Genomic DNA, 14,863 nt, shown 5'->3' with positions numbered 1-14,863 from the left:
TGCCCCTTGACCTACCCGTCTTTTGCCTGCCCCTGTTGGATTAATAAACTGTTGTTAGTTAGACGTTATCTGCATCTGGGTCTTACCTGAAACATTATAGCAGTAACGTAACACAATGTGTAAAAAGTCAAACGGTCTGAATACTTTCCAAATGCACTGTGTTTTGATGTCATAATTTGATTGAAATGTGATAAGGCATTTCTGTATAACTTCTCCCCTAGGCAACTTCCCTTAGATGATTGACAGGTAAACACCACTGTAGTAGCCTGATTAGTGTTTAATACTAGTGTAATTCCTTTAATACTAGTGTAATTCCTCTGCTCCAGTCTGTAGGTAAGTGGGGGTGGTAGACAGGTAGTCAGGCATGTAAATATCTTTACATTATTCTGATCACTGTGTTTATAAGACAGCATAGTTTCACACTTCCAACATGTATGGCTTGTTTTATCTACTACATTTGCACTATACCATAGTATCGCTGCCACTGATGTTTTAAACTATGGTATTTTATATTGTATTGCAATATGTCATATAAGAACTGCACACCATGTTCAGTATAGAGAATAACTTTATTGATGCTTCATTTACACAAGTCAGCAATTTCATTCCGACATACTATAGCTCAGACAGTCCACGCTAATTTTCAGAAGAAACAGAAGAACCAAGGTGAAAGAGAGATTAGAACATCACATCATACATACTTTAATGTTCTGTTTCCTTAATATCAGAATGACAGATTTTAATCCAATATTGTCTTATTCCAGGCACAAAGGATTGCATTCTCTAGGTGGAACTAGCCCTCATCTTGTACACAAGTACTGTAGGCTATACAAATTCATCAAATCCATAGTTCAAATCCAGGGTTCCCATAAAAGCAGGTTCAAAACATTCACCTCAGGGATTTGATCTGAGCCAAATGCCTAACTCTGCATTTACATCCATCAATCACTTCTCCCCTTGAGAGTCATCCAAAAAAGAGCAGACGACTTACCTGTGGAAGACTGTCAAAAACAAGCATCACACATCAACAACACACACAATCCCAGCATTCAATAAGAAACAACAAGAAACAACAAGTCTCTCTCGCTCAACTATGACACAAAACACTGGAATGCAGATTAAGCTAACATGCCTCACATTTTCTTTAACTTTGATTTATTTAGTAAAAACATAATTGAGTAACAAAACCGTTCCTTATCCTTTACCCAATAACGGTGTGCATGTTCCTCTACCCCCCTCTTTTTCTCTCCCTGTGTTGATCTTGATCTCACATATTATAGTTGTGCTATTTGTGGGGGATCACAGCAATAGCAGGCAGACCAGTATGAGGAGCTGACAGGCTCCATTCACTCCACTCACATACGCCACATGAAAGCAAATAGCATTTACTGATACAGTAATAAAAGGAAATAAAAAATCCTATTTACATTGTGATATAATAGTAAAAGCGCACAATTGGGGCTCTCGGATACAAAATAAAACACCAAAAAGACACAAACCATATGCAAACAAGGATGACAGAACATTTAAATAAAAATGTGGTAAAGAGAAGGCCTCAACGTCACCATATAACAGCAATACATCAATTCACAGCAATTAATCTCTTATTCGAACGACACCAAAAGTAAAAGGCGACTTTTACTGACCAGAATCAAGACTTAAAATGTCCACCATCACACCTGCCAATCAATCACATCCTGTGAGTTAATACACAGGTGTCAGCTCGGTAGAGCTAACGGAACACACACACCTGGAGGTTTCTATGGTTACCCCGAGCTACAATGAGCTATACATTGTATGAGTATACAGGTGAGAGGTGCCATTGTCTATGTATGGCATAGAGTTCTATAGAATTTGCATATATGAGGCAAGGCCACTGGGTAAGCAGCACAATAGTAAACAGATTATTATGATATAAAGCTACAACTGGTTTACATATAGTAAAATCACCCAATATACCACTCACTTATAACAGTCTTTGAGATTTCATCTACTAAGGCAACTGATATCGAGTGCCGTTTCTAGGCACAAGCGACATAAGCGGCCGCTATTGGGTCCCCAACCCAAAAATGAAATAAAGAATTCTCTCCATCCCATGGCAAAATGTGTAGAACTGCATGAAATTAGCTTTAATAATGCAACATTTTCTCTCTGCAAACCAAATCTCGCTTTGGGCCCCCAAAATGCTAGAAAACAGCCCTGCTGATATTGACTAAATCACCCACACATCCAAATCAACTATCTAAACTCTATGTAGCAACAAGCACACCACCAAGCACAAGGTATAACATCAGTACAAATATCCAACGGTAAAAAATACAAATATAATTTAATAAATTGAACAACAACAAAAAAATCTGTGTGTGTGTGTGTGTGTGTATACCAAAGATTAAAGGGAATTATGATGACAGTGTCAGTGATAAGAGGTAGGATATGAGAAGAGGAAAGAGATGATATGGAAAGAGTAAGTAAGGGAACCTCTAACAGGAAAAGGAAATAGGAGTAAGCAGAATCAGAGTTCAGACCACAGCAGGAGGTAGCTTCCTAAAATGAATGTAATTTGAAATTAGTGGCAATGAGACAAAAGAAGACAATGAAAAGAAGACATTTTGTTCTATTTGGACATGGCCTCTGTTTTTGGATAAGCATAGACCAGCTTGTTTTGTTTTATACCACACAATCACTGCTTAACGACATATAAAATTGAAGTCATGGAACCACATTCCTACCCTCTGGCTTCCAGGTGCTTGATACATCCATGATACTGTTCCAATTTCCATGATACTATCAAGTGGTTACGAAGAAAGAGGAGGCAATTTTAAGATTGTTGGAATGCATATTGCCTTTTAAAACTGGGTTCTAAGAATTACTGTACAACTCCTTGTCAATCAGTGCCCGATTCCTATGAATTTCTTTTAAGTCCGAATCAAAGCTTTCCTGTTCACTATCACAATTCACTATCTGTCAGTACTTGTGCACCTTAACACCTGAAGATTATGGAGATAATCTCTAAAAGCAACACTTTGTTTCATCCACTATCACGACTCCCTATCTGTCCATCAAAGATAGTGCTCTATCTGTCCATAAAGAGCACAATCTCTGGTTCTTAGGAAAAGGAGATGAGGAGCTGCGACTGGCACAAGAATGCATGTGGCCTACACACTGATGCTAGGCATGTCTAGGGCTGTTACAGTGACCGTATTACTGCTGTACCGCCGTTCACAAGTCATGACCGCAGTCAAATTCCACGTGACTGTTTAGTCATGGTAATTAGGCTTCTCCAAATCTGCCCTCTGATGCTACTGATGGTCATTAGTAGCCTACCAAACTTGCTAACTGCCTGGTACTCAGCACTCTATCGTCCCTCTAATCACTCTGACATCAATGCAAATGTAATCGGAAAATCAAATCAAACACTTCATGAGAGCCCATGAGCTCATATTGCGCAACATTTCTATAGGCTATGCAATTGCGTGAGAAAACAGAGTGATGGTCTCTACTAAAAAGAGGAGGCTCCCATCAGCTTTCTATAGACTAGGCTTAATATATTTATTTCTCAACTTTCCTAATATTAAGCACATTGCTTTCTTTACAACAGGTGAATAGCCTACCTGGCTGGCATGAAAATTAACCACAGGAAAAGAGTCCTCCATTCGCTATTTAAGTGCATAGATGACACATTTTTCCCCCTGCCCCTGTTCTGAGACAAGTGCATGATAATGGTTAATTCAAAATCAAAACTAATTTCACACATATATTATTTAGTATATGTACAGTAAAGACAAGATAAAATTAAGAATAGTCTGATAACAATATTATCACTTGTGAATGATGCATTATCACTTGTGAATGATGCTCAGTGTGCCCAGTAAGACAAGAAACAGTGCATGCCTTTTTTTTGTGACTTTTTCAAATCATAGTCGCACACCTAATGTAGCCTAGCCCATAGGCCTATATGTTTTGATAAGGTTAGTATTACAACTCAAGTGGTCAAATAACTTGTTAGAATTAAGCACATTAATCCCCTTTACAACCGGTGTAGAGACTAACTGGCATACATAGGCGGCTTGTGAGTTCCAAGTTTGGGGAAGATAATAAAGCATTACATGCATAATCACATTTGCGGTCACTTTTGAGAATGGTGGTTTCCCGCTAATTGATTGCATGTCGGAACATTCGTACTTATAGCCTACTGTCGTGTGCGCATTGCTGTGCTTATAATGTGAAGAAATAGCCTTATTGTTTATCTAGATTTTAAGCTAAACATTCTGATCTGTTGCATCAGCCTCATTGCTTTGACATTTTTTTGATGGGAATGGTTATATTAATTTGGGATCTATCGCATCCCACAACTGTCCCAGAGTATGTTTGGAATATTTATTTCTGGCACAGAAGGACAAGTTGACCATTGAATATGTAAACGTTTGTACTATGGGGGATAGTAGATTGAAATAGGGTAGTGCTTTTGCTGTTTGTTAGGCCTACACATCTTGTTGGCTGACGAAAAGAAAATGTGGACAATTCTTCTAACATTGACAATATGCGCATCGGAATTCGATAAAGATGCGCGCAGTTGCGTCCCTGATCTGTCTGTCTTCACTTGCAGCCTACTTCGGAGCTGAGATGCCAGTGAGAAAGACCCGATCACGTGACGGGCATTGGCTAATAAGAATTGAGATATTTGACAGAACCATGTGAGTGAGAGGTGCTTTGGAGCATGCCAATTGGAAGGCGGGAGAAGGGAATTATAATTATTATATTATATTCAGCCCAAGGGCACAATGGCCGCAAGGCATGGATTTTTTCAGGGGACATTACGGCCACACCAGGGGGATGCAGCAGGAAATTCGAGGCCTGGTGAGAATATTATCAAGTGCTTGTCAAATTGTGAATGAGAAAATGATGAAGTGTGTGCAGCCTGCTCAAGAAACAAAGCAGAACTAATGACTTTCATGCGACTTAAAAAAAAGAATCATTAGAGTCGCATCATGCAGCCTTAGAACGTATTAAAGATCAAAACATATAGCCAAACATTAGAATCACAACTAAAGTTGCATATATAATTCTAAATTAAGCAGTATAGGAGGACCTGTTTCTTTGTTAAGTGCACTCCCTCGGAATTTTTTTTGAGAAAATATTCTTTCTAATTTATATAGCTATTGTATTCTTCATACTCTAAAATAAGCAAATCTTGTCAGCTAAATGAACTAGTGTAACCCACAGCCATATGGCATAGTCAGATCAGGACCTAACATAAGGACAACTCAGAGTATGCTTTTCTGTTCTTCTGAAATACAGACTACATTTTCTTCATATCGTGTTTCTTTAGACCAGTCTAAAATAAATTATGGATTTATTGTGATGGGGTAGGCCATATTAAATGGATTAAATGAAAATGTATATGCGGTCACTTTTGTATATGTGGCTTGTAGGCTATGAGTGGAAGCCAGGAGATGTGAAAGGTGTTTATGTTAATTACCGGTTAATTACCGTTACACCGGCAGTTATTTGCTTGAAAATCAAAAGCTGACAAAATTTCATGACCACCACAACCCTAGCGCATGTCTGCCTGCTCTGATCTGATCCTGCCACTGGCTCCATGAAGGCTCTATCTAAACGCAGACATAGTGGTGTCTGGAGGCATACCAGCCAGTCTGTGGTTTGGTTTTCCATTGAACAACCACCTTAACAAAGTCAACTGGCAGGCATAGATGGATCTGGAGTAGCATAGCAGGAATACCACAATACCAGCAACAGAGTGTTGCTTCACGGGACAATAAGGAAACAAGTGAAACTGAAACTGGGGCTGTGGTCTGAATTTCTAAATGAGTTGCTTCTTGAGACGAAAAAAAGTGTTGAGAGTGTGTGCATGTCTATTTGCACCCTTTTTAGAGAGCGCGTGTCTTAAGAATACTTTTGTGTGAGTGAATGTCTTTTAAAGCATGTTTATGTACAAGCCTGTGAGTTTGTATGTTTGTGTGGTCAGGGCCGGTGGTGGAACTTCTCGTTGTAACGATGGATGGTGACACAGCCGTGGTAGGAGATGGGGCGAGGCATGGCCGCCACGCCGGTGATGATGCCCGTTGCCGGGTCGTAACACAGAATGGTGTCAGAGGCCTCGCCGTTCTCACCCCGCCCACCCAGGATGAAGATCTTCCCATTACACACCGACATTCCACAGCTCTCCTGGAGAGAGACAGAGAGAGAGAGAGAGAGAGAGATTGGGAAAGGAGAGTGAGAGAACGAGGGAGAGAGCGAGAGGGAAAGGAGAGAGAGTGAGCGAGAGGGAAAGGAGAGAGCAAGAGACAGAGAGAACGAGAGCGAGAGAGAGTCAGGGAAATATGCCTCACCAAGGTTGACTTATCAGGGGCTTGACAAAACAAAAACAACTTCTTTTTGTGAAATCAAAAATCTCCAGTTATGATGTAAGGTCAACATTGTATTTGTTTTCATAGATCATTGTTATGTGCAAACCTCATAGCAGCTCTGAAGTTGAAATGAAACAGAATCTCCAGTGTCTCTGTGCAATAAATGACATCCTTACCTGTTTGCTGAAGGTGTGCACCACGTGCATCCAGTAGTCCTCTGCAGGGTCGTAGCAGAAGATAGACTTGGTTAGACCACCTGACACGTAGATCAGGTTGTTCAGGGAGACCGCCGTGATGCAGCGCTTAGCGATGGGGATGCTTGCCCTTAGCGCCCAGGTGTCTGCCTCTGGATCATAGCACTGGACCTAGAGAGATGACGTGGATTGAGTGATTAGTGATTGATTGATTCTTTTTGGTTTGAAAAAGTGTGGTATGAAACATAGCTTTGAAAGGATAATTGGACTCAGAACATAATGCATGAAAACCTTATGCAGTACAACCTTTCTTGTCTACTGTATGTGCATCTTGGTGAAACACTAAGAAACAGATTTATACACAGAGTATACACCTGCTCTTTCCATGACTTAGACTGACCAGGTGATCCCTTATTGATATCACCTGTTTATCTACTTCAATCAGTGTAGATGAAGGAGAGGAGACAGGTTAAAGAAGGATTTTTAAGCCTTGAGAGAATTGAGACATGGATTGTGTATGTGTGCCATTCAGAGGGTTAATGGGCAAGACAAAAGATTTAAGTGCCTTTGAACGGGGTATGGTAATAGGTGCCATGCGCACCGCTTTGAGTGTGTCGCTGCTGGGTTTTTAACGCTCAACTGTTTCCCGTCTGTATCAAGAATGGTCATTATACCCTGATGAAGACAGCTTGTCTGTCCAAACGTTGGTTATTAAATTATTGCATCTGAGCTCCTAGTCTGCAGCTCTCCTTTCCCCTTTTCATGTATATCAAGAACGGTCAACAACCCAAAGTTGATGCACCTGAGCTCAATTTCGAGATGTTTCTACAACTTGATTGGAGTCCACTTGTGGTAAATTCCATTGATTGGACATGATTTGGAAAGACACACACCAGTCTATATAAGGTCCCACAGTTGACAGTGCATGTCAGAGCAAAAACCAAGCCATGAGGTTGAAGGAATTGTCTATAGAGGATAGTGTCGAGGCACAGATCTGGGGAAGGGTACCAAAAAATTCTGCAGCATTGAAGGTCCCCAAGAACACAGTAACCTCCATCATTCTTAAATGGAAGAAGTGTGGAACCACCAAGACTCTTCCTAGAGCTGGCCGCCCTGCCAAACTGAGCAATCAGGGGGGAAGGGCCTTGGTCAGGGAGGTGACCAAGATCCCAATGGTCACTCTGACAGAGCTCCAGTTTCTCTGTGGAGATGGGAGAAGCTTCCAGAAGGACAACCACCTCTGCAGCACTCCACCAAATGCCTTCAGGGTAGAGTGGCCAGATGGAAGCCACTACTCAGTAAAAGGCACATGACAGCCCGCTTGGAGTTTGCCAAAAGGCACTAAAAGGACTCTCAGACCATGAGAAACAAGATTCTCTGGTCTGATAAAACCAGGATTGAACTCTTTGGCCTGAATGCCAAGCATCACGTCTGGAGGAAACCTGGCACCATCCCTACGGTGAAGCACGGGGGTGGCAGGATTATGCTGTGGGGATGTTTTTAAGTGAAGGAGTCTGAATACTTTCCGAATGCACTGTATATGATAAATATTACCCAACTACACTCTTGTAAAAATATATGTAGGATAGTAACAACTTGGTTGTATTTCTGATACAATGTATCATGTTCCTTATATAACTTCAAGGCTTGAAAACTATACAATTTATGCATTGAACTAAATTGTAATGAATAAATTATATAAATAAATACATTCATATTAAATAGAAAAAGAGCATCGGCCCAATGTGGGACGCCTACATGGGGCCAATATTTTAGTCCGCATTGGGCCAATGTGGGACGCCTACATGGGGCCAATATTTTAGTCCGCATTGGGCCAATGTGGGACACCTACATAGGGCCAATATTTTAGTCCGCATCGGGCCAATGTGGGTATGTTTGCTGGGAAAAGCTTTGTTCAGGCAAAGTGAGGGCTGTCTTCACCTAATATGGCCTGCCAACACTAGGCCACACTGGGCTACACTCAATGCCTTGGGGGCCAACGTGGAGTCGATGAACAAAGGTACATTGGCCCAATATTGGCAGCCTACATGGGCCAACATTTTAGCCTGCCTCGGGCCAACATCGTGCCAATGTGGACATGTTTGCTGGGAATACACAGGATAATGAGATATAAAGCTATTCAACAATTCAAACCCAGCCCAAGTGTGATCCCTGTGCTACCTGAGACTCAGACAGACTCAGAGACAGAGACACTGCAGCCTTTGTTGTCTGTGTCTGTGTGCATGTATCAGACACCACCAGTGGTTCAAAGAAGAGAATAGAGAAACCCTACTGCCATTCTAATTCCAGGAGATATGATTGTCCTAGATTTTGAGTTCGGTTTACATCCGGGCTCCAGCCACCTAACCAACAAAGGCTGTATGCAGTCTGCATAGGGGGTGTTCCTTACAATAGATAAACACAGAATCCTGCATGTCTGTGGAAAGCCCTGTCTGCTCTCTGTAAATATGATATACAGTAAAAGCGTATGTTCAAGACTACTGTCTAATCTAACAGTCTCTCAAACCATACTATTCTGTATTGACTAACTTCTAAGGCTCTAATTTCACTCATGTCTTTATCCTCTGGCAAATGCCTGCCACCAATACTTTCAGTCTTTGTGTGTCCTCAAACATAAAGCTTCTCCTTTAAATAACGCCCCACACATTTCTAACAGTATAGGCTAAAATGGGGAATATTCAAGACATAATATCACTAATATTGTTTAATCTAACTTCCCTGTATTCCGTGCTCACTCAACATCAACAAAACAAAGGAGATGATTGTGGACTTCAGGAAACAGTAGAGGGAGCACCCCACTATCCACATGGAAGGGACAGCAGGTGGAAAGTTTTAAGTTCCTGGGCGTACACAACACAGACAAATTGAAATTGTCCACTGACACAGACAGTGTGGTGAAGAAGGCGCAACAGTGCCTCTTCAACCTCAAGAGGCTGAAGAAATTTGACTTGTCACCCAAAACCCTGACAAACTTTTACAGATGCACAATCGAGAGCATCCTGTCGGGCAGAATCACAGCCTGGTACGGCAACTGCACCACCCTCAACTGCTAGGCTCTCCAGAGGGTGGTGCGGTCTGCACAACGCATTACCGGGGGCAAATTACCTGCCCTCCATGACACCTACAGCACCCAATGTCACAGGAAGGCCAAAAAGATCATCAAGGACAACAACCATCTGAGCCGCGGCCTGTTCACCCCGCTACCATCCAGAAGGCGAGGTCAGTACAGGTGCATCAAAGCTGGGACCGAGAGATTGAAAAACAGCTTCTATTTCAAGGCCACCAGACTGCTAAACAGCAATCACTAACTCAGAGAGGCTGCTGCCAACATTGAGACCCAATCACTGGCCACTTTAATAAATGGATCACTAGTCACTTTAAACAATGCCAATTTAAATAATGCCACTTTAACAATGTTTACATATCTTACATTACTCATATCACATGTACAGTTGAAGTCGGACATACACCTTAGCCAAATACATTTAAACTCAGTTTTTCACAATTCCTGACATTTAATCCTAGTAAAAATTCCCTGTCTTATGTCACTTACGATCACCACTTTATATTAAGAATGTGAAATGTCAGAATAATAGTAGACAGAATGATTTATTTTAGCTTTTATTTCTTTCATCACATTCCCAGTGGGTCAGAAGTTTACATACACTCAATTAGTATTTGGTAGCATTGCCTTTAAATTGTTTAACTTGGTGTCACGTTCTGACCTGTAAAGGTGTTATTTGTTAGTGTTTAGTATGGTCAGGACGTGGCAGGGGGTATTTTGTTTATATGTTTCGGGGATTGTTAGTCTATGTGTATAGACAAGGGGTGTTTGATTACAGTGGTCTAGAGTTTTGGTATATGTTCTATGTTAGGGCATTTTCTATGTTTATTCTGTTTCTATGTGCAGTTTTGTTCTTGACCTTCAATTGGAAGCAGCGGCTCCTCGTTGCTTCTGATTGAAGGTCCTATAATTAGGGGTTTGTTTGTATTGTGGATTGTGGGTAGTTGTATTCTGTTTTGTGCTTATCACCTGACAGAACTGTTAGTGTCGTGTCCGTTAATTGTATATTTGTTTCTCCTTCTTCAATATTAAAAAAGATGAGTATACACTTCCCTGTTGCGTCTTGGTCCTCCACACACGACACGCGTTACACTTGGGTCAAACATTTCGGGTAGCCTTCCACAAGCTTCCCACAATACGTTGGGTGAATTTTGGCCCATTCCTCCTGACAGAGGTGGTGTAACTGAGTCAGGTTTGTAGACCTCCTTGCTCGCACACGCTTTTTCAGTTCTGCTCACAAATTTTCTATAGGATTGAGGTCAGGGCTTTCTGATGGCCATTCCAATACTTGACTTTGTTGTCCTTAATCCATTTTGCCACAACTTTGGAAGCATGCTTGGGGTCATTGTCCATTTGGAAGACCCATTTGCAACCAAGCTTTAACATCCTGACTGATGTCTTGAGATGTTGATTCAATATATCCACATAATTTGCCATTTTCCTACCTCATGATTCCATCTATTTTGTGAAGTGCACTAGTCCCTCCTGCAGCAAAGCACCCTCACAACATGATGCTGCCACCCCCGTGCTTCACGGTTGGGATGGTGTTCTTCGGCTGGCAAGCCGACCCCTTTTTCCTCCAAACATAACGATGGTCATTATGGCCAAACAGTTCTATTTTTGTTTCATCAGAACAGAGGACATTTCTCCAAAAAGTACGATCTTTGTCCCCATGTGCAGTGGCAAACCGTAGTCTGGCTTTTTTTATGGCGGTTTTGGAGCAGTGGTTTCTTCCTTGCTGAGTGGCCTTTCAGGTTATGTTGATATAGGACTCGTTTTACTGTGGATATAGATACTTTTGTACCTGTTTCCTCCAGCATCTTCACAAGGTCCTTTGCTGTTGTTCTGGGATTGATTTGCACTTTTCGCACCAAATACGTTAATCTCTAGGAGACAGAACGCGTCTCCTTCCTGAGCGGTATGACGGCTGAGTGGTCCCATGGTGTTTATACTTGCATACTATTGTTTGTACAGATGAACGTGGTACCATCAGGCGTTTGGAAATTGCTCCCAAGGATGAACCAGACTTGTGGAGATCTACAATTTTTTTTCTGAGGTCTTGGGTGATTTCTTTTGATTTTCCCATGATGTCAAGCAAAGAGGCACTGAGTTTGAAGGTAGGCATTGAAATAAATCCACAGGTACACCTCCAATTGACTCAATTGATGTCAATTAGCCTATCAGAAGCTTTTAAAGCCATGACATTTTCTAGAATTTTCCAAGCTGTTTAAAGGCACAGTCAACTTAGTGTATGTAAACTTCTGACTGTCACGTCCTGACCAGCAAAGGGTGTAGTTGTGTAGTATTTGGTCAGGACATGGCAGAAGATATCTGTGTATGTTTGTTCTGGGTTGTATGTTTCTATGTTGGTCTGTGTGGCTCCCGATCAGGGACAGCTGGTTATCGTTGTTCCTGATTGGGAGTCATATATTAGGTGTGTGTTTTTCACTTGGGTTTGTGGGTTGTTGCGCTAGCACTGCTATTATTTTTGTATGTATAGCCTGTTAGCCTGTCGTGAGTCGTTATTGTTTTTCCGTGTTTGCTTCATTCTTTACATTAAAAAGATGAGTATCCACATCCCGCTTGCATTTTGGTCCTCTCTACCCAACGACAGCCGTGACACTGACCCACTGGAATTGTGATACAGTGAATTATAAGTGAAATAATCTGTCTGCAAACAATTGTTGGAAAAATTAATTGTGTCATGCATAAAGTAGATGTCCTAACCGACTTGCCAAAACTATAGTTTGTTAACAATACATTTGTGGAGTGGTTGAAAAACGAGTTTTAATGACTCCAACCTAAGTGTATGTAACCTTCCGACTTCAACTGTATTTTATACCATCTATTGCACCTTGCCTATGCCGCTTGGCCATCGCTCATCCATATACTTATATGTACATATTCTCATTCACCCCTTTAAATCTGTGGGTATTAGTTAGTTGTTGGGGAATTTTTAGATTACTTGTTAGATATTACTGCACTGTCGGAACTAGAATAACAAGCATTTCTGCTAACCATGTGTATGTGACCAATAAGATTGGAATTGATCCATTATGACCACCACTGTAGTCTTGGCCCTTCACTAGTCCTCCATCTAGCTATAGCTGGGTGTGGTGATATCCCTTGCCTAGTCCTCCATCCTCCCTCCAGCTATAGAGCCATTCCCTGGTCCTCCATCCTCCCTCCAGCTATAGGTAGGTGTGGTGATATACCTTCCCTAGTCCTCCATCCTCCCTCCAGCTATAGGGCCATTCCCTAGTCCTCCATCCTCCCTCCAGCTATAGGGCCATTCCCTAGTCCTCCATCCTCCCTCCAGCTATAGGGAGGTGTGGTGATATTGCTCTCTGGCTGATGTCACAACACCTCCAATGACAACTGATGAACTATAAAAGGTGTCTCATTAAACCTCATTAAAATATTGCCTATTGCATATTTTAGCATGGAAAACATGGTTTGACTCATCTGACTCTGGTTTCACTAACTGTACTTGATCTGAATAAACCTCCACCTTATTCAACCCTTGTGTTGTAATGTCAGTCTGGGTTATTAGACAGTGTTATTGGATCGAGGTGTAGGGTAGGCGCAAATCTCACAAGTACTTGATTCCAAAATCAGAATCCCTGTTTATTGTTATGAATGCATAAGGGGAGGGGTGGTGATGGTGGTGGTGGTGGAGACAGAGGGTTGTTGATGTACTGTATAAGTGTAACTGTTATGAACTGTGGAAAGAATTTCCTCTTGAATGACAAATAAGGACAGTAAAGGTAAGTTAACAACATTCATTCATTACTGGGATTTATAAGTTCATATCTGAAAGGTATGGTGTAGGTGTGTATCAAACCTTTTCTATTATCCATGTTTATCTAACGTGTGGTGTATCTACAAAAGGTAAAGGTGCATCTTAGCCAGTTATCCATGTGTATGGTGTACCCTATGGGTCTACCCACCTTATCAGAGCAAGTGTTGTCATCGGGCCCTCCCCCGATGACAAAGAGCTTCCCAGCACAGCTGGACACGGCCGGAGAACTGACTGCCTCCTTCATGGGAGCCACCTCTGTCCAGCGGTTAGAGAAGGAGTCATAGCACTCCACACTGCTCAGACGACTCTGACCGTCATACCCTCCCACTGCATAGACCTGTACAGAGAACACACATATAATCACAGTGGTTAGAACAATATTGATTAGCGTTTGCATTGGCTACAATGCACACACACCTCTGGTAAGAATTCCACTGCCAAGAGTGTTCAACCTGTGCACACACAAAATCGTGCCTAAACACTGCATATACAGTACCAGTCAAACGTTTGGACACACCTACTCATTCAAGGGTTTGTCTTTATTTTACCATTTTCTACATTGTAGAATAATAGTGAAGACATCAGAACTATGAAATAACACATATGGAATCATGCAGTAACCAAAAAAAGTGTTAAACAAATCAAAATATATTTTATATTTGAGATTCTTCAAATAGCTACCCTTTGCCTTGATTACAGCTTTGCACACTCTTGGCATTCTCTCAACCAGCTTCATGAGGTAGTCACCTGGAATGCATTTAAATTAACAGGTGTGCCTTGTTATAAGTTAATTGACCTTAATTGAAATGCATTTCAGATGACTACCTCATGAAGCTGGTTGAGAGAATGACAAGAGTGTGCAACAAGGCAAAGGGTGGCTACGTTGAAGAATCTTAAATATATCATATATTTTGATTTGTTTAACACTTTTTTGGTTACTGGTACTGCATGACACATACGAACGCACGCACGCACCCATGCATGCATGCACAGTGCCATTGTCTGTGGCATAGAGACAGGTTTGTTTACAAGAAGCCACTGTTCCATGTGTGTATACCAGTTCCTGCCTCTTGAGGTAGAACCGGTCAATCCGGTAAACGGTATAAGATGACATGATTCATGCTTTTTTTTAAAAGTATTATTTCACCTTTATTTAACCAGGTAGGCCAGTTGAGAAAAAGTTCTCATTTACAACTGCAACCTGGCCAAGATAAAGCAAAGCAGTGCGACAAAAACTACAACACAGAGTTACACATGGAATAAACAAATGTACAGTCCAATAACACAATAGAAAAGTCTATATACAATGTGTGCAAATGAAGTAAGATTAGGGAGGTAAGGCAATAAATAGGCCATAGTGGCAAAATAATTACAATTTAGCAATTATACACTGGAGTGATAGATGTGCAGAAGA

The 14,863-nt window shown here is 41.4% G+C and overlaps 1 protein-coding gene across 1 annotated transcript in view; it reads right to left on the bottom strand.

Moving 5' to 3' along the window:
- Window positions 1–550: 550 nt before the first annotated feature.
- LOC106600588 (kelch-like protein 24) overlaps window positions 551–14,863 on the bottom strand; it is a 59,151-nt gene continuing 44,838 nt past the window's right edge. Inside the window, exons 6-8 of the mRNA XM_014192066.3 lie at window positions 13,598–13,786; window positions 6,545–6,733; window positions 551–6,186 (exon numbers count right to left, since the gene is read on the bottom strand). Of these exons, the coding sequence (XP_014047541.1) occupies window positions 5,983–6,186; window positions 6,545–6,733; window positions 13,598–13,786 (582 nt within the window). The 3' untranslated portion in view covers window positions 551–5,982. The remainder of the gene's footprint in view (window positions 6,187–6,544; window positions 6,734–13,597; window positions 13,787–14,863) is intronic.

Source organism: Salmo salar, chromosome 03 (assembly GCF_965601325.2).
Source record: "Salmo salar chromosome 03, fSalSal1, whole genome shotgun sequence".
Classification (NCBI taxonomy): Eukaryota; Metazoa; Chordata; class Actinopteri; order Salmoniformes; family Salmonidae; genus Salmo; species Salmo salar.
This window is presented reverse-complemented; position numbering and strand designations above follow the sequence as displayed.